We start from the raw sequence: 26,948 nt of genomic DNA, 5'->3' as shown, positions 1-26,948 counted from the left end.
GCCTTGGGTAGGCATGATGACTTGGGAAGATCATCATATATGTGGGTAAAGTTTTAATTCTCCCGAATGCTTCCCTCATAGCTGGCATTCAGGCAGACGCATGTGTCTATATCAGACATGATGGGGACCTATATACAAAGTCCAAAACAATGTTAGCTCTGAGGTTTTTCCTCCACAGAAATCTGGCTACCTTGACCTTCATATGTAATTTTTTAGAATAAAATATCTAATACCCAAAGATAGCCTTCTATGGAAGCGGTTCTCAACCTGTGGGTCGCGACCCCTTTGGCGGTCTAACGACCCTTTCACAGGAGTTGCCTAAGACCATCCTGCAGATCAGATATTTACATTACGATTCATAACAGTAGCAACATTACAGTTATGAAGTAGCAACAAAAATAATGTTATGGTTGGGTCACAACCTTAGGAATTGTAAGGGCCAGAAGGCTGAGAACCACTGTTCTGTAGGTTGTCTCAGAAATGGTGATATGAGGAGTCAGAATTGCCAGGATCTAGGCATGCATGTGACAAGAGTAGGTACAAATACAGCGGAGGGAGGAGGGTCATGATCCCGGAGTTATGGAACTCCCCCTTTGAGACAGAGTTACATCATGTCTCCCAACTCACCTTACTTTGGGGTTGACCTTAGTAAAGGGACCAGGGTTAACAGTCAGGCTCCCGGAGACAGTCCATGGATAAGGGGTGAATGGAGATCCTTCAGTGCAACTGAAATTAGTCTTTCCAGCGCTTGGTATTTGTGGTCCTCAGTTTGCCTACCTACTGTGTTGTCAGTAGCCTCTCTCTGGTGGCTATGTGCTGACAATGTGTCTTCTGATTCAAGGGAACCCCTGTCCTCTGGATGGACAGTGGTTCCATCAGATACTTCTCTGATCTGGCCAGTGCAAACTCATTGCTAGTATCTTCATGTAAAACATTACTTTATTCAGCTCTTTACGTTCATATTTCCAACTAGATGATTCCGGCAAGCTCAACAAGATATAGTTCTAAGAAAACCAGAGTGTCTTCAAGATCCACAGTGAGGATTTTTATGAGGAAGGTAGATGGTTGATAATAGCAGTTTTTGAAGAGAACCCTCTGAATTCTCAATTAGATGTTAATTCAGGTGTTTTAACCGAGTCTTACATTTTTAAGAAATGTAGCCAAACTCTATTAGAAAATGGATGATTTTCTGATTTGGTGAGGTTTCAAGTCATACTATTCCTATACTTTCACCTCTCAGTGTATCTACGGGAGCCACATGGTGTGTGGTAAGGATATGGACTTGAAAGTCAGACAGTCCTTAGTTTAAACCTCAGCTTTATCTTCATGAGTGTGTGACTTTGAAGATGTTATTTAAATTCTCCAAAATAGACCCATTTCTAAGATACAGGATTATTGTGAGGAAATATGTGCATAAAATATTTGGCATAGCACTGATACTTCATCCTCAATAACTGGTAAGAAATATGATTGTAATTATTGTACAATACCCAAAGTTACCTCTTTAATCAACATCAGAAAACGTTGAGATGCTATTAGTATGTTTAAGCACAAACCAACTGCAATCACAGGACTTTTAAAATGGTTTGAGTGATATTAATTCTATGTAATATATATCATATATAATTATATACTTCATAAAGTTTGTTCTTATAGTAAGTATTTTCTCTCTCTGGCTTCGTTCAGAAAAATATTTAAACTTTTGTTATTTGTTCTCTTCATGTATATATTCCATTTATTATGTTTGGTACCCATTCAATTAGACACTATTTAAATCATAACAATTAAAATATCTCTATTATTCTTATTCTCAGTCCTGACCATGCTGTTGCAAAGTGATAAAGAGCTAAAAGGCAGCATTGAAGCAGGAGTCCACAGAAGGAAACATTAAGAAAATTATCTGTAAAAGAGAAACCAATGAACAGTTAGCAAGTAGAGGCCTCATATTCATTTGCATATATCACAATAGAAAAGGCAACATCATTGTTTGAGAAATTATTTTTCTTATGTTCCTATAAATAATACTTATGTAGACTAAATTTTATTTAATAATGCTCTACTTTAAAACATCTACTTCATAAAATGTCTACCAGGCTTTAATAAAAAAATAAACTATTTATTAATGCAAATATTGACTATCGTGCATATTTCATTATATGCATGTATTATAAGTCCAATATGTATTCTTCCTTCTTTAGAGGATCTTGAATTTCCTTGCCCTTCTCCTTTCCTATCCCCGGCAAAGCTGACGTTCTACTTGTTGGTTGATGCTTTATTACTCTCTGCCTCTGGTTCCCACCTTTCCCGATAAGTCCCAGGTTAAGAATTCAAACCTCACTTGTGAGCCAGCCCTGTTCTGCATCTCCCTTTGATTTGACCCTTTATTTTGCTAACATGTGCCCCGGCCAAAAGGTGACATGATGGGCGGCTGCAAATGGGTCAGAGCAAACCCACCTTCATCTCCAGTAATGGAAAGGCAATGCAAGGACTTGCGGATGGGTTAGCAACCCTGTTTTCTACCTGACAAGAGGAACACAACACTCATGATGCTGATTTTTCCCAGAATGAAATTAGACTGTGATTATTTGAATGTGCTGACTCTAGAGTTTCCCATAAGCATAAAGCATATTTACTTATGAATAAATACTTTGTGCCTCTGTGTGTGTGTGTGTGTGCGCGCGCGCACCCACGCTCATGCTCACTACTAAAAAGGCTAAAATACTTGAGACTTATTTTGAGAGAGTGGAATTGTTAAATCTTTATTGTGTGAGGAATGGAGGAAGATGAATAGAGGAATATGATTAAGATTAATTAATGACTATAGGTATTATTTATGGATTGATATGTGTCAGGCACTGTGCCAATATATTACAAGCATTGTCTCTTTAAATCCTTTAAGCAAATCCATGGAAGCTTATAAATAGTGTGAGTCCATTACCCTCAGTTATACAGCTCTTGCATGGGGAAGTGATCCAGGGCTGAGCCCGGAGCTCTTATATTACCAAAGTGGAGACCACTGACTTTTAATTTATATTGTCTTTTGCTAAGCTGAGAACAAAATGGCCCATTATTGACATATTTACAGTTTTAAAGAGCATCATATTTATCTATCAAAGAGTTTCTGTCTCCACCTAGATGTTGATTTGAGGTTTAATGGGGCCCTCAAATTTTCTAGTTTCTAGATTTAGAATCTGATTTATTGCCTTCCTCTTAAAACTACAAGGGTTATTTTCTTTAAGTACTAAATTCAAAAATAAGTACCTATACCACCTCAAAGAATATAGGAAATTTATATCATCCAGGCAGTATTATAGGTGTTAAGGTAATAGCAGTAAAACAGGTAAAAAATTCCCTTACTCATGGAGTTTTTATTCTAGTTCATGGAAATAGACAATACATAAATTAGTAAAATATATAGACTTTCATGATAAAAAATGTTAGATGCTAAGGAGTAAAATACAGCTGGGAATGCAACTGTATGAGGGATGGGGGTTACAATATTTAATGCTGTGCTTAGAAAGGGTCTCACTGAAAAAGAACAGTTCAGGAAAGACCTTAGGGAAGTGACAGAGTTAGCCTTTAATTAATATAAAGCTCCAAAGTAAAAGCATGTTTGGTACGTTCCAGGAGGCCAGTGTGAGGGCAAGAGTAAACCAGATCAGTTAAGAGGATCCTACGAGTCATTGTAGGAACCTCATTGTAGGGAGTCATGGTAAAGCTTGAGAGTAGGGGTGACCCTTAAAAAGAATGATTATTCTGGTTGATGTGTTAAGACCAATCAGATGATGAGACAGAGAAGAACAAGGGTGAAAGAAGAGAAATTAGTAGAACGTTATAGCGATAATCCAAATGAGGGATGATATTGGAAGGATTAATGTAGTACCAGTAGGGGTGGTGGAAAATGACCTGTCTGAATAAATTTTGAAGGTAGAATCACCAGGATTTTTCATAGATCAAGATTGTAAGAAAGGAATTTTAAAGTCTTTTGTCTCAATAATCTGAAAGATGGAGTTAATAAGACATGACAGATCACTAGAAGAGCAGGTGTAGGAATGAAGATGGGATTCAGATGCTTGTTAGTCTTAGGTGCGTGCCAGACATCCAAGGGGAGCTACCAAGAAAGCGATTGAATTCCTGAGGGCAGCCTGGGATCTGCGAGCAGGTAAATGGTTTCTAAGGCAGTGCTATCTACATCGCTTCTGGGGCCTAGTGAAATATAAGAATACAATCCTCTTTATTCAAAACATATTAAGAATTTCCAAACAGTGACAGTAGGTCATTATACTAAGTATGAGACTCTTCTGAGTGAAGGGAGCACTGTACAGGTACTACACACAGGAAACTGGTCCTAGTTTAAGGCCATAATTCCAAATGTGATGATTAAGAGAGTAATGTAGATGATGATAGATGATAGATAGATAGATAGATAGATAGATAGATAGATAGATAGATAGATAGATGATAGACAGATGATAGATGATGGATGGACATTTAAAAACTAATGTCTGGAGGCTTCAATGTAAAAATTTTAGAGATGAGAAGGATCCTTTAGAATTGATGAAAGGGAGAAACAATGGTAAAATATATGATATGGATTTGGTGATGGTTCATTAGAGCCCAGACTCAGCCAAATGAGTCGGGTTGCTGCATCTAAGGTTATGCCCAATTGCCAGGCATTTTATTAGAGTTTGAACTGTTGCATAGTGGATTGATTTGGGGCTTTTACCACCCATCAGGCAACTCCAGACTTTCTCTGTACACTTCTCTATAAATTTTTATAAAATCACTTCCAACAATTAGCAAGATTTTGAAGTCCATTCACTGGAGCCCTGCAGAATAGCAGAGGAAACATCATTTCTGGATGCAGGTGCCACTTTGGCCGACACACAGATGAGGGAATAGATAACAAAAGCAGCGAAAGTCAGCTTTAAGTACGAATGCTGCTTTCTAACTGGTTAAACTATGTGCAAAGCAGCCAAATGGAACCCGGCTTACTGTAGCAAAGAGTGAGGCTAAACCATCCAGGGCCAGGCAGAACTCGTCAAGACTAAATAATGAATTTGTTTCTTACTACATGGCACAAACCTGCCTTGGGTGTCAGGTGTAAGAATTGGTTACCTTAGTTAGTTACTAAAGCATTGGAAACCTAACAGCTTGAATATCAGAGTTATGGAATTCTGTGTGCAGGTGGCCGGTTGAAATAAAAGTCCGACCTTTCTCCTTTAGCAATATAATCTCCCTCTTCACTCTTCTTGGAGTCTCTAATGATCCAGGCCATGCCCTGCTTTCCGTAGACCCTGGATGTGCACAGATGACCCTTCGGAGAATGAAGAGGGAGCTATAAGAGGTCTCAGAAAAGATGGCATGTTTGTATGCTCCTTTGTGCCAGCTCCTCCCTGGCTAAACCCAAGATCGCTTCAATCTACTCAGTGCATCTGCCTGCTTCAGGATCAAAATGTCCATGGAGCTTGGAGGCAGAGAACGTGGCAGGCCATCAGTGTATGTAATAGAAAAGATACTCCGTGTCCTCCGGGTATCAATATTTTAGAGTGATGGGGCAGAAGGTGGGGCATAAAAAAAAAAAGATTGGAAGAAAGAAGGTTACAGTCACATATCCGATGCCAATGTCTGCATCTTTCAATGGATTTATGTTGGTTACAGGGAGTTAATCTAGTTCCCTCCCACATTCCAGTGAGCTATAATTTGATACAGAGAGCCAGTGTGTTATTCCAGGACTGTAGCACAGACCGTGACTATAGCCTTGACATCAGCAAATAGAATTGACTTTGGGGCATGATTTTATTCTGCCTACTTGGAAGTAAGATCACAAAAGCCTTTTTCTTGACATCAGATAGTTAGATGATGGCTGTCAGCTATTCAGTAAACAGAACGGTCTGCTTTGGATACAAGCTTCTAAGCCCCTCTCTGGTCCTATATACCTGTTAGCATCCTTTCAGAGTCAAAGCCGTAGGGCAAATGCTTTTGTTGTGTTACTACTCTGTTGTGCCTTTGAGACATTTTATAAAGCTTGGCAATCCACCTTATAGCCCTTCTATGAGAAAAGTATTGCTTCCCCCATTTCATAGGGAAGAAATTAAAGGTCGGAGAGGAAAATAAAATCACACAGCTGTCCAGTGGCCAGGGAAGTTTTATTAGAGTTTGGATTGTCACCAGCAGGGTTGACATGGGGCTCTTACCACCCACACAGCAACTCCAAAGTTTCTCTGTAAACATCTTTATCTCTAATATAAACAACCACCCTCCCCGCACCCCCCAAAACAACAAAAAACTATGAGTGGTGTCGTTTCTTTCTTATATGGCTCAAATAATTAAAATTTTTGGTAGGTATAAAACAACCTATGAGTTTTTTTTTTTAAATTAAGTGCTCACCTTCAATCTTTTAATATAATCTCTCCATTTCTTCGTACATTTGGGAGATAGAATCCTATAAGCCATGATATTTAACATTTAGTTCCCCTAGAATGAGAGGAGGTGGCATTTTTATTCTTTGCTTATTTTGTCGTTGTTGCTTTCATTGGGGTTATGATATATATGACTTTTTCATTATATTAAGCATTCAAAAATGAAGTTCAAAAGCTCAATCTACTTTCGGTGCAAGGCCCTCTAACAAATGATAGGCCACTGTGAGATTTGGGAGTTTAGGGTATGATTTTGAATAGGTGCTTTTCCTGAATTAAATTCACATTACAACTTTTCAGAAGCTGTTTTAAAAGAGCACACCAGTCAGCTCAGCATGTTGGTGTAATTTGACAGCATCGTGTCTAATGGAGAGCTTGGAACACAGCACAGTACGGTTCAGTCCTAATGTCTACGTTTAGTATGTCTTCCAATGAGCTGGTTTGCTGAAAAGAGAGACTGCAGTAATATATTTAATGTAGAATCTAGAATTCCAGAATTTTCTTCATGCCTAATATTTAGCAATATTAAATTTACCATATATTACCAACATGATTTTAAATCATTTCTGTGTTGAATAATGGAAGAAAATTATCCTTTATATTTAGGGCAGCAGAGAAAATTTACAAGATACCAAGGTGTTTATGTATTACTTGAACTAGTAATTTACATTTTAGCAAGACCAACAGATTCAGACATAAAAATAATCCAGCTATTTGGTGTGGTGTTCCTGTTATTTCATGGCTGTTTGATGTCTGGAGATTTTTTTGCATGTTTGTTTTTAAGCTAAATTGACTTGCAGGGTCTTACTGGGACAAAGCTGATGGTTACCTATTTGAGTGGCTTTGGGATATTCACCAGTGTGGTTGATATTTGGCTATATCCTTTCCTTATCTTTATGTCCTTTACCTGCAGCCCATTTGCTGCACAGCAGTGCTAGCTGGAGAATAGGTAGGAATTCAGAGAGGATTAATCAACCCAGGAAAGTTTATGAGCATGCATATAAGTTGCTTAAAAGTAGGTGGCGAAACTCAGGGAGATTTATAAGGCTTAAAGCCACAGGTCCACAGTTTAGCAGAACATTCTAAAAAAAAATTTTTAAGTGGGGCACTTCATTTATTTATGATGCAGTGACTCAGTACAGTGGGCTGAGGGGTGTGGGGGGGAAGGGCTAGTGGGAAGGCTTTATCCTGCATGGGCTAATGTCCAGTGCCTGGTGCGAGGCATACGTCTCCTAAAACCACTCTTCCATGGCCATTGAGTGAAGGTGGGGACCAGGGTCTCCTGAAGGTCATGCATGCCTCTTCCTTGAGTTGGTCCTGGCTGCTGCTGAGAATTCCTCACCCACTGGCAGACACTGCCTCCTGGGGCAGGTACGCCAGATCAAGGTAGACAGGGAAGCCAGGGGAGGCCTCCAACCCACCGGGCCGTTGCTGGCTGACTCGGATGGGTCCGGGGACTTTCTGGGCAGGGGTGCCAGATCTCTCTTGTCACTGGGATCGCTCTGGGAACTGAGTGGTAGACTGGCCCAGGTAGCCCCTTGGTCTTGGCAGTGATCACTGGAGTGGGTTTGGGGTTGGCAGTGCTGGGGGTGGGGCGAGCCAGGGACTTGTGGGTACAGTCTAGGCCAGAGGTGACACGTGAACTCATTTTTTTGGTTGATTTTTCTTTGTTAAATGGCATTTAAATATATAAAATAAATATCAAAAATATAAGTTTTTGTTTTACTATGGTTGCAAATATCAAAAAATTTCTATATGTGACACAGCACCAGAGTTAAGTTAGGGTTTTTCAAAATGCTGACACACTGAGCTCAAAAGGTTCGCCATCACTGGTCTAGGCTCTCTGTCAGCTGGTCTGTTTGGGGGCAGCAGCTGGGGGTCCACCATGCAGCTGGGCGACAAGGTGGGTAGTGGTTGGGGACCTTGAGTCAGGTAGTTCTCCATGTCCTCATCTGAGTCTGCAGTGCCAGGGGCAGCAGGCAGGGGGTCCGAGTCAGGCATTGTGGGCAGGGACTCGCTGATGGACGTGCTGCTGTCACTAGAGCTGCCAGGGCATGTGGGGACCGTCACCATAGGCACGGCCTAGCAGCGCTCAAACTCACAGGGAGACAGTAGGCACATGTCCACATTATGGGGGAGACCAAGCACCCACTCGGGGGGTAGGGTGGGGCTGGAAGTGGTAGGCTCAACCCTGCCTCACTCATGGTGACAGGGGGCGGTGGTACCACCTGTTCAAAGGAGATGGACAGGGACTTGTCCAATTCTGTGGAGCTCAGGAGCTCACTCAGGCAGGGAAGGCGTGGTCGCCATGGGGGAAGGCCTTACTTCTTTCAAATTTAATGCGGGTTTCATTTATTGGCAGTTAGTATGAGGTCATGCCATGTAGTAATTTGTGGCTTTGCTGACAGATGCTTTGGGATCATGTCTCTATTAGGCAGGTATGCATGAGCCCAACATGCATGAGCTCAACTGAGGCTACGCATTGTGCTACTGACTTGAAATGTCATCAGCCATGTGTTGTAGCCATTACTGATGTTCGTTTGACAGAGTGGAATATTATGGGAAGCATTTTCTGTACACTTGTGTAAATCAAATCGAGTATAAATCATATTTTCTTGAAGATATTCACATACCAAAAAATGAGAAGCTTCTGAGTTATTATTTGTCTAGAGTCTTGGATAGTTTCTTCAACATATATAAGAAAAAATATAGATTACTGGCTCTAACAAAGTTCATATTCTAGTTGTACATTTCATATAATTTACTGCAAAGTTCATATAAATGATTATAATCACATCGTTACACATTAGTGAAGCACTCCATTGTTTTCATTTTTCATTGTATTAGGCATTAAAAGTAAAATTTAAAAAAAAACACATTATCGTTACAATAAGATTTATCATTGATGACTTCCTGGAGGAAGAGAACTTTGAAACAAATCATATTTTCTATCACCTGTTGAAGGGTATTCACGTGCTCACGATGTGGTCTTGTGCAAAAAGACAGCCTTAATGGTAGATGAATTGAACAGTAAACTCAGCAACCTGGTGGTAGGATTTCACAAACAGGGACAGTCTCCATTCTAGTGTCTGAAGTTCTCCTCATGGTTTGGATCTGTTAAGAGAAACCGTTTCCCCTAGGACAAGGCAATCCTGAGGCTGGTTCAGGTATTTACCCTGGAGGTTGAATGTTTTATTTATTTATTTCAAAATATTAATACAGTGTATTTAGTTATTTTCGCCCATCACCTTTTATCCCCTCTATGCCTTTTTCCACCTCCACCCATCTCTACCACCCAAAGTTGAATGTCTTTAGATCCTTTATTTAAAAGGACATGATTAGTTTGGGTCCTGGGCTTTCCAGATATAATTTGACGACGTTACATTTTCAGAGGTATTATTGGAGTGAACAGATATTAATGAGGATCCTAGATATGTTGTCTGTTTGTTTTAACAATTGGACTTCCTAAACAATACAACTTTACCCACATGTGCAGATGGGATAAAGAAATGCTTGACCCTAATTAAGGGCAATTTCCATAAGTACCTTCTCATTCAAGTTTCGCAGAGAAGCTGGAATAATTTCAGAAAACGATGCTATTTGCTTTATCTTCGATCAGGTTTACCAACATTAATCTTTTTTTTCCTCCCTTCAGATGTACATCCAAACAACAACACTTACTGTCTCCATGAGCTTAAGTGCTTCGGTGTCTCTGGGCATGCTCTACATGCCCAAGGTTTATATTATAATTTTCCATCCAGAGCAGAACGTTCAAAAACGCAAAAGGAGCTTCAAGGCTGTGGTGACGGCGGCCACCATGCAAAGCAAACTGATCCAAAAAGGAAATGGCAGACCCAATGGCGAGGTGAAAAATGAACTCTGTGAGAGTCTTGAAACCAACAGTAAGTCATCCGTAGACTTTCCGATGGTCAAGAGCGGGAGCACTTCCTAATAGATGTACGTTGAACATTCTTCTACTAGTCTTGGGGGCTGTGCCACATGGCTCCAGGGGCATGACAGTACTTGTACACCGTGAGACCACCATGGCTGTGAGACCCATTTGGTTCTAACCAAATGACTTCCAGGTTCATGGCTCTTCTGAAGAGCATAGACATGCACACATGGTCTCTTTTCAGCGGGTGACACTCAGGTCTCTCTTTGGAGGCAATGCTGAGCTTGGGACTATCTTCTAAATATAAAAATTATCTTTTAGCCCTAACCAGTTTGGCTCGGTGGATAGAGCGTCGGCCTGCGGACTGAAAGGTCTCAGGTTCGATTCCGGTCAAGGGCATGTACCTGGGTTGTGGGCACATCCCCAGTAGGAGGTGTGCAGGAGGCAGCTGATCAGTGTTTTTAACTCTCTATCTCTCTCCCTTCCTCTCTGTAAAAATCAATAAAATATATATATATATTTTTTAATTATCTTTTAATAATTAGGAACAAATCTTTAATCTTTGCTAGTTCATTATTGGTTGCTCTTTATAGAATTAATAGCTACCTAATATTTATGGGACATACTATCAAAGATTTTACACAAACAAGTGTCATTTGGATATTTGGGGAAATATGAAAGCTGGTTAACCGACATGTGAGGTTAAATGATAGTTAATACTTGTTTCCCCCAAGTGGTCCCCTTCTTTGGCTTCCTTTGACTTTCCTCCTTGAATAAATTAAGATAATTAGAGCTCCCGCCTGAAAGCCTCATGACCCTGCAAATAGAATCTTTTCTACAACCACTGCTGTGCTTTTCCCTTCCTCATCTACCTTCCACGGTCCAGCCCTAAAGAAGCACACGATAGTGATACACTTGTACCAAGGTAATCCAGGAGAGTTTAACTGATCTATGCAGTTCTTCTTGGTATCTATGGAAGAGTAGCAAATAGATTGAAGACTTGTATTATAAAAATACCAGAAAGCTGAGTATAGTTAAAACTAACAGATAAAAGTAACCAACATCACAGTACTAGTTCTGTAGATAGATCAAAAATAAATAAAAGCTAAGGCATTTGAATTAGAGTGGCTTCCTGTCTTTTGGGAATACAACATGTGTATTTAATAATTCAGGCTAAAATCCTGTGCAAAATTACCATCTTCCTCTCAGACTCCTCCAGCAGGCTGTCTCCCCTATTCTCTGTACTTCTGACATGAAATTCAGGGAAGATTAAGAGTTGATTTTTTTAAAATATATTTTTATTTGATTTTTTACAGAGAGGAAGGGAGAGGGATAGAGAGTTAGAAACATCAATGAGAGAGAAACATCGATGAGCTGCCTCCTGTACAACCACTACTGGGGATGTGCCTGCAACCAAGGTACATGCTCTGACCGGAATCGAACCTGGGACCCTTCAGTCCACAGGCCGATGCTCTATCCACTGAGCCAAACCGGTTAGGGCTTAAGAGCTGATTTTATCTGACTTAATTATTATAACAACTTCTAGTCTTGACTAGATTTATAAACATCAGTATTTCCAGATAAAGATTGTATACTCTAAATGCCCCATATGCAGAAATATCCTTAGAAGATAAGTATTGATTAATTAAACTTATTGGCTTCAATTACTATCAGACTTCTTGGAATTATTAGCCAGATCTAGTGAAGATTACCTCCACTAATACCAAATGTAGTCACTTGTAGAGAAATAAACTTTTTAATAAATCTACAGACACTCCCCACATATTCACCTTTCTGCAAATATGCAACCTTGAGAAACTGCAAGAAAAGACATGACAAGGATGGGTTATGATAAAACATTATTACAATCATCACTGATTATAGGTAAGCAATTTAATAATAATGGGCCTATTTGGTCTCTTAGCCAAAGATGTCCTATAGCTACTCTCAACACAATCAGAGTATAATATTTGTGATTTGAGGGCAGAATTTTATCTGTGTTTTCTGTCGTGAAAGCATCAGGGCAGGAAGTTAAAACCTATCGTAGAATGCCAGGAAACTGCTGTTAGCCAATGATACATTTTGAACACTGACACTTCTCACTATGATCTACCAGAATCTATAATTGGGCTTGTTTTTTAGTCTTAATCCAGAAAGCTTTATATGATACGGTTGCAAATAGGAACAACAAAGGATACAGTGAAAAAATGCCAGTGATCTCAGACTCATCTCTGGACGCTAGTGAGAAAAAAACAAACATCAGCTTTTCCCCAACCTTTCAAAAAGGAAGTGGGTTTCTTGAAGAGGAAAATGTTGAGTATTGCTAAAGACTAATCCCATAGTACAGAAATAAGTCCCATACATTTTCTTTCCCTTCCATTTTTTTCTGTTGATGATGAAATTATCAACAGAAATTATATAACTGGTGTGCATTTCCCTGTTTTCTCTGAAATAAGAAAGATCGCAATTGTGGGATGTGTATAGAAGGTAAGTCTATAATATTCTTGAGGAGTTGATACTCACGTTTAGAATATAAAGAAAGTTTAAAGGGTGAATCAAGATCAAGTCAATTACTACCTAAATGAAGGTTAGATTATATTTTGGAGATTTGAGTAAATCCATCTTTTTTTTTGTTATAGAAAAAGATGGAAATTTATTGAGAAACAAGCACAGACTCCCACGTGGGGAGGGGGAGAGAGTCCCCCCAATTTTTAAAATATATTTTATTGATTTTTTACAGAGAGGAAGGGAGAGGGATAGAGAGAAACATCGATGAGAGAGAAACATCAATCAGCTGCCTCCTGCATACCTCCTACTGGGGATGTGCCCGCAACCAAGGTACATGCCCTTGACCGGAATCGAACCTGAGACCTTTCAGTCCGCAGTCCGCAGGCCGATGCTCTATCGACTGAGCCAAACCGGTTAGGGGAGAGTGTATCCATCTTTTATAGGAGTAGTTTGGGTTTGAATAAGTTGTGCCCAAATTTTTCACATTCACACATCCTTGCACAGTCCCACTCCAAATAACCACTGCTAACTTTTCTTCACTTACATGGCTAGTATTGTGAACCCCTGTGTCCCTGCTATCTTTACTACATGTACCAGTAGTTTTAATGGGGTCAAAAGTCTTCTAAAATCACAAACCCTCTAAAAGTCTCAATAGCATGAATACGTAAATGCAATATGTCTTCTAAAAGTATGTCTTATGTCTTTAGAAGTGTAATTAAGTACTGGAAAGGCCTTTGCCATTTAACTAGTACCATCCCTCTTCAGATTGAAACACCTCCTCTTGAAATGGGTGGAGTCTATTCTCAATAAATCCAGGGCTGATTAATGCACTGATACAGCATCCGTATTGCTGCATTCTCATACTTTCTGCTACCAGACTTTTGATAAATCACCACAGTGAAGTGACAGTGACATTCATGACAGTGTTTTGTAAACTATAAGTCACCACCTAAAGGTAAATATATCATTGTTGCGATGAAAATATAGATTGGTCTGTGGTTAATAAAAAAGAGAAGACATAAAATTCAAAAACTGTTGTTTTAGCAACCCTCTTTCTTTTTACAAACATGTTGAGGATTTTGATGATTATGACTATGGTTCTATTCTTGGGATTTTTTTCCTGACAAATTAGCTGTGGATTTATGATATGCATGCAATTTTTTTTTTTTTCCTTCGTGGGCATGGAGCAGCTCTACCAGTCCATTATCTGTAGAAACTTCATCTTAATGATGACTTGTTAATGCAGGAATTCTGGTCACATATTTAAGGTTTTAAAGCTTCACCATGCAGAAAAAATATAAGTAATGTGAGGCTGGAAAGGAGACCATCAGGTCCGTGTTACTAAATTTGCAGAATCCTACATGCCAAACAAAAGGGGTCCTGTTGTTTCCTAAAAGCTTGGGAAGGGAGTTAGAAACAAAGTTGATATATATGAATTTTATCAACTGTATCCAACTAACAAAGACTGTCACATGATATTCCTTAAGCTATGTTCATGCATAATTCATGAAAATAGCGACTGCTAAAGGTAGATCTGCTTTCTCTAGCTTATGAGCACAGTGTGGTGTGCGCAGGAAATTCATTGTTGCTGTACTCTACAACTATTTTTTTCACATAAGCATATTCATTACCTCTGTAAAAATTCTCTCTATTAACTCATCTGTACATCTTTGATCAATTTCACTTTGTAATACTTCTGGGATAAAGTTCCTTGCCATATGAAAGATTTGTGCTTATCACTGATTTCATGTTGACTAAGTCATTGGTTGTCAGAGCCCTGAACTCCCTTTTCTAAACATTAGAAAATTTAAGATTGCTTTCCCTTTGTAAATTATAGTCTCAATTCTCAATAGAATTCTATCATCTTTTCCCCTGGAGATCACTTCTAGGAGTTCAAAAAATGAAGTATGGATCTTTAGCTATGGGCTTTAAGTTGGAATTATCCTTAAAGATGGTCTAATCTAAATCATTTTATGTTGAATTAAACATCTAAATATCATCTTCCCCAAGACCTTTCTGGGAATTGTTCTTATATTTCAACCATAATTTTTCTTTCTAGCTACCCATGAATTTGATATTTTATATATTTTTTAGTTACTGCTGAATATATTGAGTAAGGCATGCAATTGAACAACCTTTTTAAGGGTTATTTTCTAACTCTTATGACAATTTTTCTTTATCTTGCCTACAAAGTTTTATGAAAGGCCTTCAAAAACATAGTTGAAGATTTTATTTTCTTTTAAGAAATTTAGAGGCATCTGAAAGCATTATATAAATTAGAAATTAAAATAATAAAGCAAACAAGCATAAAAATTATTATGTTTCACTTGGAAAGGTAAGTAGAATAGGATTCTGTATTGATTCCTTAAGACACCAGCTGGTCCTCCACAAACCTATTTCTGCTTCCATACTCATAAAAAACACACACAGTTTTTTATGTTTTTGACCAGTGATGAAACTGAGGACCAGTGAACTTTTTTTACTTATTGTGCAAGAAACAATATAATTTAAAACCAGGTCTAAAATCTACTTCCTTTCCACTGTGCCACAAAAATCACCTACAACAATATAGATAAGATAAGCAGATATGTCCCCTGTTTTTGGCATGAAGCTCATAATATTCAATGATATTAAACATAGCAAAAATATTAACACTTCTTTGGGCTATCTATGCTAATCTTAGTGATGGTGAACTGGGCACGATCTCAGGCTCTAGTAAGAGTTTATCTGGTCAATCATCAGAGTGATGTCCACTAAAATGGAATGAGCCTGATTGCCAATTATTTAAGAGGAAGAGCTTTACAACTTCCTTATTCAATGTACAAAAACTAAATCATTCATTTTTTTTACTTTAAATATTTTTTTTATTTTTTATTCAGTTGGCATATAATATAATATTGGTGTCAGGTGTACTGCCCAGTGATTAGACATTGCATAACTTACTAAGTGATTATCCTAATAAATCTAATACCCATCTGACACCATATAGTTATTATAATACTAGAGGCCCATTGCATGAAATTTGTGCAAGAGTAGGCCATCCTTCCCCTGGCTGCTGGCACCAGCTTCACTCTGGCACCTGGGACCTGGGCTTCCCTCACAGCCCCGGCTTCATCCAGAAGGTCATTTGAAAGGACCTTCTGGGCTAATTGGCATATGATGCTTTTATTATTATAGATTATTGACTATCCTCTCTATGCTGGGCTTTACATCCCCGTGACTATTCTGTAACTACCAATTTGCATTTCTTAATCCCTTCACTTTTTTCTCCCATCCACTCAACCCCTTTCCATCTGGCAACTATCAAAATGTTCTCTGTATCTATGAGTCTGTTTCTTTCCTGCTTGTTTGTTTATTTTGTTCTTTAGATTCCATATGTGAGTTAAATCATATGGCACTGTCTTCTTCTAAGTTATTTTACTCAGCACAGTACCCTCGCGATCCACCCATGTTATTACAGATGCCAAGATTACATTCATTTTTAGGGCTGTGTCATATATATATTCATGTATCACCTCTTCTTTATTCATCTACTGATGGACACTTAGATCACTTCTCTATCGTTGCTATTGTAAATAATGCTGCAATGAGCATATAGATGTATACGTCTTTCAATTTCGAACACATACCCACAAGTGGAATTGTTGGGCCTTTCTTTGTCTATTACATAGCATTTGTTTTAGAGTCTATTTTGTCAGCTTTTGTTTTTTCATTTACATTTTCAAGAAATATCTTTTCTAACCCTTTACTTTCAATATGTGTGTATCTTTTGATCTGAAGTGAGTCTCTTGTAGACAGCATATGTAAGGAAGAGTCTTGTTTTGTTATCTATTTAGCCTCCGTATAACACTAAATTATTCTTTAAAAATCTGTTTCATCCTGAATTGGATCTATGTAGTGAAACACATACACATTTTGCATTCTTTCCATATATTTCTTCTTCAGATTATTCATTCCAGAATTCCATAGAAAAATAGAACATCACATTTGAATTTTAGAACAGAGATTTATTTATTCCATCACATCTTTCAAAAACCCAAAGGAATTCTTTGGATTTAGATTCTCTGGAAATGTAAGCATGAGTACAAATTGGACTTAGAATATTTTGCTATTCATATATTTGTAAAAGTCTTTCAATAATGAGTTTTACTTTATAGTAAGTTGGTACTAATATAATTAAATATTAATTTCCTTCTTTGAGTCTATTTATTTTTTAAACATCTCCATTTGTATCCGTTGGATGAAAGCAGATCATAAATATGTATTGGCAATACACATATTTACTTTAATACTTATAAATATTCTATGTACTTGATATTTTACTATGTTTCATTTTAGAGTCTAAAAGCATTATTTTAAAATGGAAGATATATTCATTTTCAGAGTACAACTAATTATAATTAGTAACCCTTTTTGGTCATCAAAGCAGACTCAAAGAATTTCACTGAGACTGTAATAAGTTTTTTTCATATTACAGGATAGATAATTTATCTGTTCTTTCATTTTTCATATTGCAAATCTTTATAAATCAAAATACACATACAAATTAAATTTTACCCAAGTTTATTAAAGAGCAGAACTGTTATATTTTTAATTTTCTGCTAAATCCCTATACCTTAAGTGAGGCTAGTTGTTTTAGAGATTAAAATTGCTGCAGCATTTTTATTCCTATAATCACTGATTTCCTTCTACATGGTTTAAAAATAATAAGTAACATAGTACAAATTGAATATTACAACAATAGTCATTATGGAGTTTGAATTTTAAAAACATTTTATAATAATAATTTATTATTGTATACTATTAATTTGTCTTAATTTATCTTAACAGCTTCCTCTACCAAGACAACATATATCAGCTACAGCGATCATTCAATCTGAAACAGGGAAATGACACAATATGAAGAAATCTGGTATGTGATCTCAAACAACGAACATGACACCACCAAGATTCACTCCTGGAGATCTCTTTGGACTACAGTCAATCAAATCAATAGTCAATCTTGTGAGGAACAAAAAGTAGCCATGAGCCCAAAATATCAACAACAGAGAGTGAAGAAACCCATTTTAGACAATCCAACCAATGAAGTCTCAAGCTAAAGTATTGCTTACTCATGAGCAGTTAAAAATAAATCACAAACGGAAAACTAATGTTAGCTTGTGAAAAAAAAAATGCTGTTGAAATAAACCATGTCTGATGTTACTCTGTAAGTATTTTTCTGTGATTGTGAGAACTCCTGTTCCTGTGCCACATTGTTCACTTGTATAAGACAATGAATCTGTTTCTTGTAATGGCTGATGGATTGAAGCCCTGGGCTGTGCTAAAAATAAATGCAATGGTTGACGCATGCAATTTTTTATACAAATAATTTATTTCTAATAATAAAGGAATGTTTTGCAAATGTTGAGAGTTGTTTCGTTCCAGTTTTAAAGCCAGGGAAAACTCCAGTTGGTACTTCGGCTGTCACCTAACTAAGCCCAAGGAAATACGTTTTTTTTTGTGAAGAATGTGTTTTTGTACACTCATGTGTATATGAAGAAGACTGCCTTTTATTCCTATATGAAAGAGAATTATTTGTGGAAGATTTTGTGGATATATCAAGATTTATGTGGTCGTTTTTCATAATAATGGCTTCTCTTATGAAGAATCAAGCAATAGCTTGAGGGGAATTGCTTCAGGTTTCAAAATTAACAAATGATGAAATGTGTTATGAAAATCACCATTTTAAAGTAGATCAGAGTGTCACTGAAATTTTCTGTTTTCTAAGTCAGAACTTTTGCTTCATGAAGTATTCCAAGGTATGTATTATTAATCTTTTCTCACCTGGGCCCAGTACCCACTGAAATGGGTGAAGTAATGGGCCTTACCCAGTACATTCCTCAAAGCACAGAATTAGCATATTTAATCTCTTGGCATCACTACAGAAACCACAGTTCAGATAATATGTCAGCGCTTTCTTATTTTCCAAATGAAAACATTCATTGGTTCATAGAGCAGTGTCATTAAAGAGAGAGAGAGAGTACTGGGAGCTTGTGTCATGCTAATAAACCATGCTAGGATGGATAAAGGAGCCTGTTAAAGGCTTTCAAATCTGTTCCCATTTTCATAGAGGGCTCCTCTATTCTACACAATCCCAGAAATCCATCAAGTCAATGGGTCTCTACAATCATTTTGTTAGTAAATGTTCTCTCCACTGAGTTAGGTTGGATGGCTCATTGCTCTCCTTATAGATATAAAGAGCTGTAAGTGCTCTGTAGCTTCAACCCAAATATCGACAGTCACTTTATTTAATAGAGAGTTGAAGTAGCACAGTGCAGACTCCTCCAAAATACAGTAACACTTCCTAGATGCCTACACAGACAGAAATCAGCAGACAAGGCTTTTTGGCCTTTTGTTGAGTTTCTTCTAACAGTATTTGTTGTTTGTAGTTAATATTTAAATCAAGGAATAAGGGCATTATTTTAAAATTTTCAGTAATCCAAATTACTGGTTAATAAACCCTATAATCAGGATCCTAAGCTCACCTGTAGGTGTGCCTTTTTAGATAAGAGCTTAAAAGAAAATAAACATAATTGCACGTTTAGCATATTTTATTGTGCCATTGTAGCTCAGAACCAATAGCCGTACCAAGAAGTAATTGTAATCGTTCTTTGCATTGGAGATTATTAGTGGCTTTTAAGATTTTTATCTTAATTTTAAGTAGTAAGTGTAATGTATACATGTTTGGTTGAGAAAATGCTTGAATTTTACAAGTCTTGCATAGTTTTTCAGAGAGCAAAATTCAAGTATATTTTCATGTTTTCATTTACTAATTGACTCTAATCAGGGTAAGGGGAGGTAACAGGGTGATTATGAGAGTAAAGCTGGCTCCCAGGCCAAAGGTGGGTTGTTGTTTTTTTTTTTTTCTTTTAAGGTTTTAGGACAAAAAAATAAAATATTGAGCATAACTCATGGCATTTCAAAATTGTTCTTCCTATTACAAACTCACCAATGAGTTGTTTTTTCCTAAGTACTTTTATAAATAGTTGATTCCTGTTTTGTGTTCTTCAAAATCTTATTTTACTTATAATCGAGTTGAATAATAGTTGTGGTGGATTTACATATGCCAATCATCCTTTATAACATTATATCAGTGGGAAACTTTCTCTTTGATGAAACTATAATCCTCCCCAGGCAGTGGGAGGATAAACTCCCTCAGCCTCTTACTGCAGGAGCTGGAGAATTCTGACCTCCACTGTGGTTACTTTCTCAGGAATTTTGCTCTGGGCTCCAGGGTTGGTCATATAGGCTGTGACAATGTGGGGAGGCATCCTGTAAGGAGATGGATTTAGCATGTGCTAGTAGTGGTTCCTAAATCCCATACTTTAAAATGAACTGCCTGTGTACTATAGATAAGCAAATAAAAATTGCATGGAAAATATAGTATTATATTTTTTAGAATTGACCTTGTGTTTTATTATGGCCAAGAAATGTCACATCTAATCTCAGCATGCCAGAGGAAATGCTAAAAATGTAGCCCAAGGTAATATTCAACAAATGTCACTAGTAGAAGATGAGCGATATATTAGTGTGACCTTGGGCCAAATCTGATCTCAATTTTTAAAAGTTTTTAGCATATACTAGTTAATATTTAAAGGTGTCTAAAGCAATGATGGTTGATCTGTCACAAACCAATTTTCTTGTTAAGAAAAAAACACTCATAAATTTAAACTTGAGGGATGACCCATTGGAACATGAACAGGAACTGAATTGCTACCTTAATTTTTAGTGTTTATAAAAAAATTTACCAAACCAATGTGGCATGTCAGATGAACGGGATTTTACATTTTTTATTTGAATTAAATATCATATTACAGGAACTCTCACTAGGAAGGGAAGTTTGTGTTATTTATATTTTCTTTCCTTTTACCTCTATTTTCTCTATTATTTACCAATGATGGCATAGAAAAATATTAACAATTTTCTAAATTATATTAGTCAGCACTGATATTTATTAAGTAGAAAGTGAAAAATAATGGTATTCCTAAACTCTATTATGCAACCTTGCCAACTTTTCTCATTTCATCTATTTAATTTCTTTTAATGCCAGTATTTCCATCCATCTTTTAGAATAAAATTGCTAAAAATAACAGTGAGCTTGCATGAAAGGATAATTAAGAAATAATAACAAATTGTAGAATACTCTTATCATATGTAATAATCTTCAGATATAATTCATTTTGCTTTTATTATGGTTTCTCTTTGATGAGGATATGATTAATAAAGAAAAATTGACCCTAACTAGAAGAAATGGTCTCCTGAAGAAGGAATTGTATCTATGAATATTCAGAACCTTGCCAACTGTCACTCTTGGAAAGTACCATATTCTAGACATAGTAGCAAAGCTTGTATAATTGTTCTATTTCCATTTTTTTTAAAGTTTTTTGTAGCATAACCTTTAATGATGTTAGTGCTTTTGGGTACCATTATTTCATTTAATTTAACTCTTTGCTAGGACAGTCAGAATATTTTTCTCTTATGTTGAACTCAGTGTATTTCAATGTAAAGTTTCATACATTTTTGACTTCTATATCTGCTTTCAGAGTGATAAGTTTAGAAAAAAAAATTTTAACTATTAAATACATTTTTTCTAATTGCCTACTGCTTAATTCAGTAGCTTCAGGAAAATTAAATAGGACAAATAACTTGTTACAACATCAAGATAGCCAGCATCGATTGGGACGTATGAACATACAAGAATTGACCATTTCATAATTTGGATGTATGGGTGATATGTTTATAGAAAACAGGAAAGACAAATGATCAGTGAAATATTTCAGTTTTTAAAATAAGCAAAAGAGAGATCATTTACCAATGAAGTTAGTCCCATTAGGGAAGTTCACTAGAATAAAGGATGCTGTTTGAATGCTAGCAAAAGTATTACACTGTTAAACTGTACTTCTAAGTTAAAAATATAACTCGTACAGAGGTAAAATGAACAAGTTAGGGATTTTGTTCACGTCATTAACTAATGAGGGAACCGGTAAGATGTTAAACTTAGTATATGATTTATACTAAGGATACATATAAAACTACTTTGGTGTCTTATAGTATAATCTATATTATAAAAGGCCTGTGGCCATAACGCCGTAATGCTGTAATGACCAACAATCTGACAGGGAACCAGGTGGGTGGCAGCAGTGGCTGGAGCAAAGCAGCCCAGGTCCTGGGTGGGTGGCAGAAGTGGCCAGAGCAAAGCAGCCCCAGTTCCGGGTGCCAGAGGGAAGCTGGTGCCAGCAACTGCGGGAAGGAAGGCCTACTCTTGCATGAATCTTCATGCATCAGGCCTCTAGTCTATATATATAAAAGCCTAAGTGACCATTACGACTGAATGACTGGAACAACCAGTTGACCAGTCGCTATGATGCTCACTGACCACCAGGGGGCAGATGCTCAATGCTGTAGCTGCCTCCTGGAGGTCAGTGCACTACCACAGACAACTTCCTGCAGTCCCTCCCTGCAGCCGGCCAACTTCCTGGGGTCCCTCCCCCAGATCTGGACTGGGCAAGATAGCCCTGATAGGCCCTGATTGCTTGCCAGGCCTAGGGACCCCACCTGTGCATGAATTCATGGACCAGGCCTCTAGTAAATCATAAACATTGAGGCTATTCCATTGGACAGACATTATTTGAATCTAGTGGATACAAATCAACAAATTACTCATTGTACTATAAAGTAGCCATGTTGATAGAAATTCAAATGCAAAACCATACTGAAAGAATAACCATTAATATATTTTTTCTATTTTCAGGTTTTGAATAATTTTTCTGAGGAGTGATAGCTCATGGTTTTGCTCCCCATAATTTCAAGCATTACATCATCAGTAGTTGAATAATAAAGATCACAAATACACCTAAAATCATGTTAAAATAATCCAGTTAGTAATGGAAGGGCTCTGGAATAGGTCTGTGTTTTAATTATTCTTTCCTGTCTTTACTCTTTAATATATCTCCAGATCAGAGGCTGAATTGAATAAGTGATATGGAGGGTAAGTGTGAATAAATGGGTAGCTAAGAGTTCCCTTTCTGGTAGTTCCACGAATAATCTATGAAAATGTAACTTCTTCCTCCCTACCCCTACACCCGGTACTGTCATTCTAGTGGGTATTTTTTCTCCCTTTTTGTAGATTAACCCAAAAAGAAAAAAAGAAAATACCTTTTTAAGGTATCCTCGAAGATGGCAAACCATAGATAATTTACCCTATCTCCATGAATATCTTCTATTATTTGTCACTGTCTATTAAGTCTGTCCCATCCAAAAAAAAACAAAAAAAAAAAAAACAAAAGGTTCTCAGATCCTGCCACTGGCATCTTCCAGGCAGAAGAAGCAAGAATGAAATCTTCTTAATCAAAGGGCAAGAGAGGAGAGGGGACAGGTATGATGAATGGAGCTCTGCTTGTCTACAGATATCCTAGAATTTAAGAAACCCATCTGCCCCTCACTTCCCTCTGGCACTGTAGCCTGCAGAGCAGGTTAATGCTGAGTGTAGGGCCATGGGACTCTCTTTCCATATGGAACCCATCTTCCGAATGGAGTATTGGAAGCGCTGCAGCTTAATGGTCCCTTTTGAGAACGTTTACAGATTTGCAAAGAGGAAGAAGTAGTAGCCTGTATGAGGCAACATTATAAAATAGGTGAAATATGGTTTATTGATTTTTCTTTTCTTTCTTTCTCATTTTGTTCTCAATTTCTTTATGACTCTTGATGATGTTGCCCAAGTAACCGATATCCTCAGCACACATTCTAGGCACTCTTTTCCCAATTTCCATTTTGGACTCATTAATACCTTCCTACCTTTCACCGACGCCTGGACTCCAAATTGTTTTTCTATGTCAAAGTTGTCCCCCCCTCCCCCACAACACACACAGTTATCTAAGATGCATATCAAAAGCCCCTAAAGAAGCTCCTGCAGATGGATTTTAAACACTATACCACATAATTAAGATACTTTAACCATTAATTTCATTTAGAATCTATGAGGGCCTGCTATGTAGCAGATGTTATAGATGCTGAGAATATAATAGTAGACTAAACAACAAAACAAAACCCTGGTTCTCACGGCATTTGTATTCCCGTAGGGGATGAAGAGTAAATAAGGTAAATATATAAATACATGGTATGATAATAACTGTTGAGAAGAGAAAAAATAAATTAGAGAAAGTGATTAGGAAATGGTTGAGAAGTAGCATTTGTAAAGTAAAGTACAGGGTTCAAATTTTAGGAAAAGTGACTAGGGAAGGTGACATTTGATTAAAGGCCTACAGAAAATGAGGGATTGTTCTATGCAGTCTCCTGGAGAAGGGAATTCTAGGCAAAGGGAATAGCAATGAGTCCTATGGCAGGAGCATGTCTAGACCAGGGTAAGGTGGAGGGTAGGATAAAGTGTAAGATCTCATGAGGACTTGTAGGTCATTGAAAGGAGTAAATTTTACCCTGAGTGATGGAAGACCATTACAGGATTTTGAGCAAAGGAGTTGCATAGTGACGCCTAATTTTAATTGAGCCTTTCTGAGTGCTGTAATGAGATATTAGCCTAAAGGAGGCAATGGTAGCAGCATAGACACCAGTTATAAGGGTGATGCAGGGTAGAGATGATCAGGAATTGAGCCGAGTAAAGTAGTGGAAGTGGTGAAAAGTAGTTAAATGCTATGCATATTTTGAAAGGTTATCCTACTAACTGGCTGATAGATTACATGGACACTAGGAGAGAAGGATGGTTCCAAGGTTTTTGTCCTGAATAACTGAAAGGAAAGGGTGGTGTTGCTATTTACTGAGATGGGGAGAACTAAAAGAATGAGTGGAGGGGGATCTAGTTCATACTAATGTATGAATGTCCAAAATCTCTTCCCACTCAGGCTCATTAGCTTACATTTTTAAAGATACACGAATCATTAATTGGAATAACTCTATAAATCTTGAGATGAATTTGGGGATAAGAAATACTATGAGAATAAGCATTTGTTCCCTCTAAGATATGTTCAGCAGTCCTCAGGTCATCTCCCAATGTCACCAAAACCTTCTCTCTTCTCTCAACTCCTTCCAGGCAAAATCCGGAGCTGATCCTTTTCTTCCTGGTTATCTCTACAGCACTTATCTACCTCCTGAACCCTATCTCAGTTATTCTGAGGTTATTTTTAAATTTGTCTGATTATTGCCCTAGCCGGTTTGGCTCAGTGGATAGCAGTGATCGGCAAACTCATTAGTCAACAGAGCCAAATATCAACAGTACTTCTTCAAAATAGACTCGCCCAGGCCAAAAACCAACTTCTGCGCATGAGCCACAAAGTTTCAGTCGCATTGTACACGTGCCCGCATGTGGTATTTTGTGGAAGAGCCACACTCAAGGGGCCAAAGAGCCGCATGTGGCTCGTGAGCCGCAGTGTGCCGACCATGGGGATAGAGCGTCAGCCTGCCAACTGAAGGGTCCGGGTTTGATTCCGGTCAAGGGCACATGCCCTGGTTGAGGGTTCGATCCCCAGTAGGGGGCGTGCAGGAGGCAGCTGATCAATGATTCTCTCTCATCATTGATGTTTCTATCTCTCTATCCCTCTCCCTATTTCTCTGAAATCAATAAAAAGTATTTTTAAAAAATTTGTCTGATTATTGTTTTAGTTGTTGATATTGTGTTGCTTTCCCCAAAGAATAGCTGTGAGTCTTTGGATCAACTTTAATCCCTAGCTCCCTTGGCTCCTTGAAATTTACCCAGGAACATTATCCTTTACCCCCCTCCCATTGTTTTGTCCCAATCAGACTCTCTTTTTGTCCAAGAAAGTCAGTTACATTCTCAAGAAGCATAACTATATTTCTGCCTGAAATATAGAGTAAGTAAATAAAGAGGGTAGGGCCTGAAATCATAAACAATAAGGGGCTCCAGAAGCATACCGCTTCAGTTATGTTGTGTTCTAGGATAAAATCTCCCTATATCTCAAGGGATTGCTTTTTTCCCTGTTCATTCATTTATTACTTCAATCATTCCTTTATTTATTCTTTCAATAAGAGCAATATGAAATGTCATATATCGGTTTTTGTGTGAAGATGCAAAGAGCTTACTAGCATGAAGGAATGATCAGACACCTAATTATAACAATTACAATAATTATAAAATATATTATAATGTTAAAGATTTTGAAGGTCTTAATTTGTCAGCTTGCTAAGTATTATACTGAAATAATTCTTGCAACAGCCTTATGCAATAGGTATTATTATTATTATTATCCCTGCTTATAGATGATGAGATAAAGACAAAGATTGATTAGTTAACTTGCTGAAGCCATCTGTCAGATAAGTGCAGAGCTTGTACAGAGCTGCGGTGTCAGACAGTGAGTCAGGACAGAATACTATAGCGGTGGCTGGGAAACCAGGCACAAGGCTATGAAAGAAGTTGCAATCCTTTGATTTGGTATTTTATATCAGTACGTCATGCATTATTTGCACTAGGAGAGCTATCCAACCTTCTGAGCTTTGGGAAACATATTTAGATGGAGAACTATTCTTTAGACAAATTCAAGTTAGTGTCAACTTTTTTATCTGATTGAAGTTTTTTAAAAATATATATTTTTATTCATTTCAGGGAGAGGGAGAGAGATTGAAACATCAATGATGAGAGAGAATCATTGATTGGCTGCCTCCTGTATGCCTAACACTGGGGATTGAGGCCACAACCCAGGCATGTACCCTGACTGAGAATCAAACCATGACCTCCTGGTTTATAGGTCGATGCTCCATCACTAAGCCACGCTGGCTGGGCTGAAGTTTTTATTTTTATTCTGAATTGCCTCTAATGTGCAGTTTATCTGTTATTCATGTACATCACAAGACCAGATACAGAATGTAGGATTTTTTACTTATGGTTCATGATTTATCTCATTTAAAAATATTTAAAAAATTAAATACTATGAAATAAATCAGGAAAAAGAATGCCAAGATCACTTGAGGGACTTATTTAAAACTTAGTGATAAGTTCACATGTCCACTTAGCTTTATAATTTACTATATTTAAGGTAACTATTCTGAACTTCTGAGAGGTTTTTTTTATATTATTGCTTCAATTTTATCAATAGTTATCACCTTTTTAGGTTTTCTTTTTCTTC

General features: G+C 37.4%; 1 protein-coding gene across 1 annotated transcript in view; it reads left to right on the top strand.

Annotated features, from left to right (window-relative positions):
• The window catches only part of GRM8 (glutamate metabotropic receptor 8), a 742,523-nt gene extending 724,299 nt beyond the window's left edge, over positions 1 to 18,224 (top strand). Inside the window, exons 10-11 of the mRNA XM_081102565.1 lie at positions 10,075 to 10,321; positions 17,650 to 18,224. Coding sequence (XP_080958691.1) covers positions 10,075 to 10,321; positions 17,650 to 17,699 — 297 coding nt within the window. The 3' untranslated portion in view covers positions 17,700 to 18,224. The remainder of the gene's footprint in view (positions 1 to 10,074; positions 10,322 to 17,649) is intronic.
• The last annotated feature ends 8,724 nt before the right edge of the window (positions 18,225 to 26,948 follow it).

This window comes from Myotis nattereri, assembly GCF_964212035.1.
Source record: "Myotis nattereri genome assembly, chromosome: 11".
NCBI classification, from domain to species: domain Eukaryota; kingdom Metazoa; phylum Chordata; class Mammalia; order Chiroptera; family Vespertilionidae; genus Myotis; species Myotis nattereri.
This window is presented reverse-complemented; position numbering and strand designations above follow the sequence as displayed.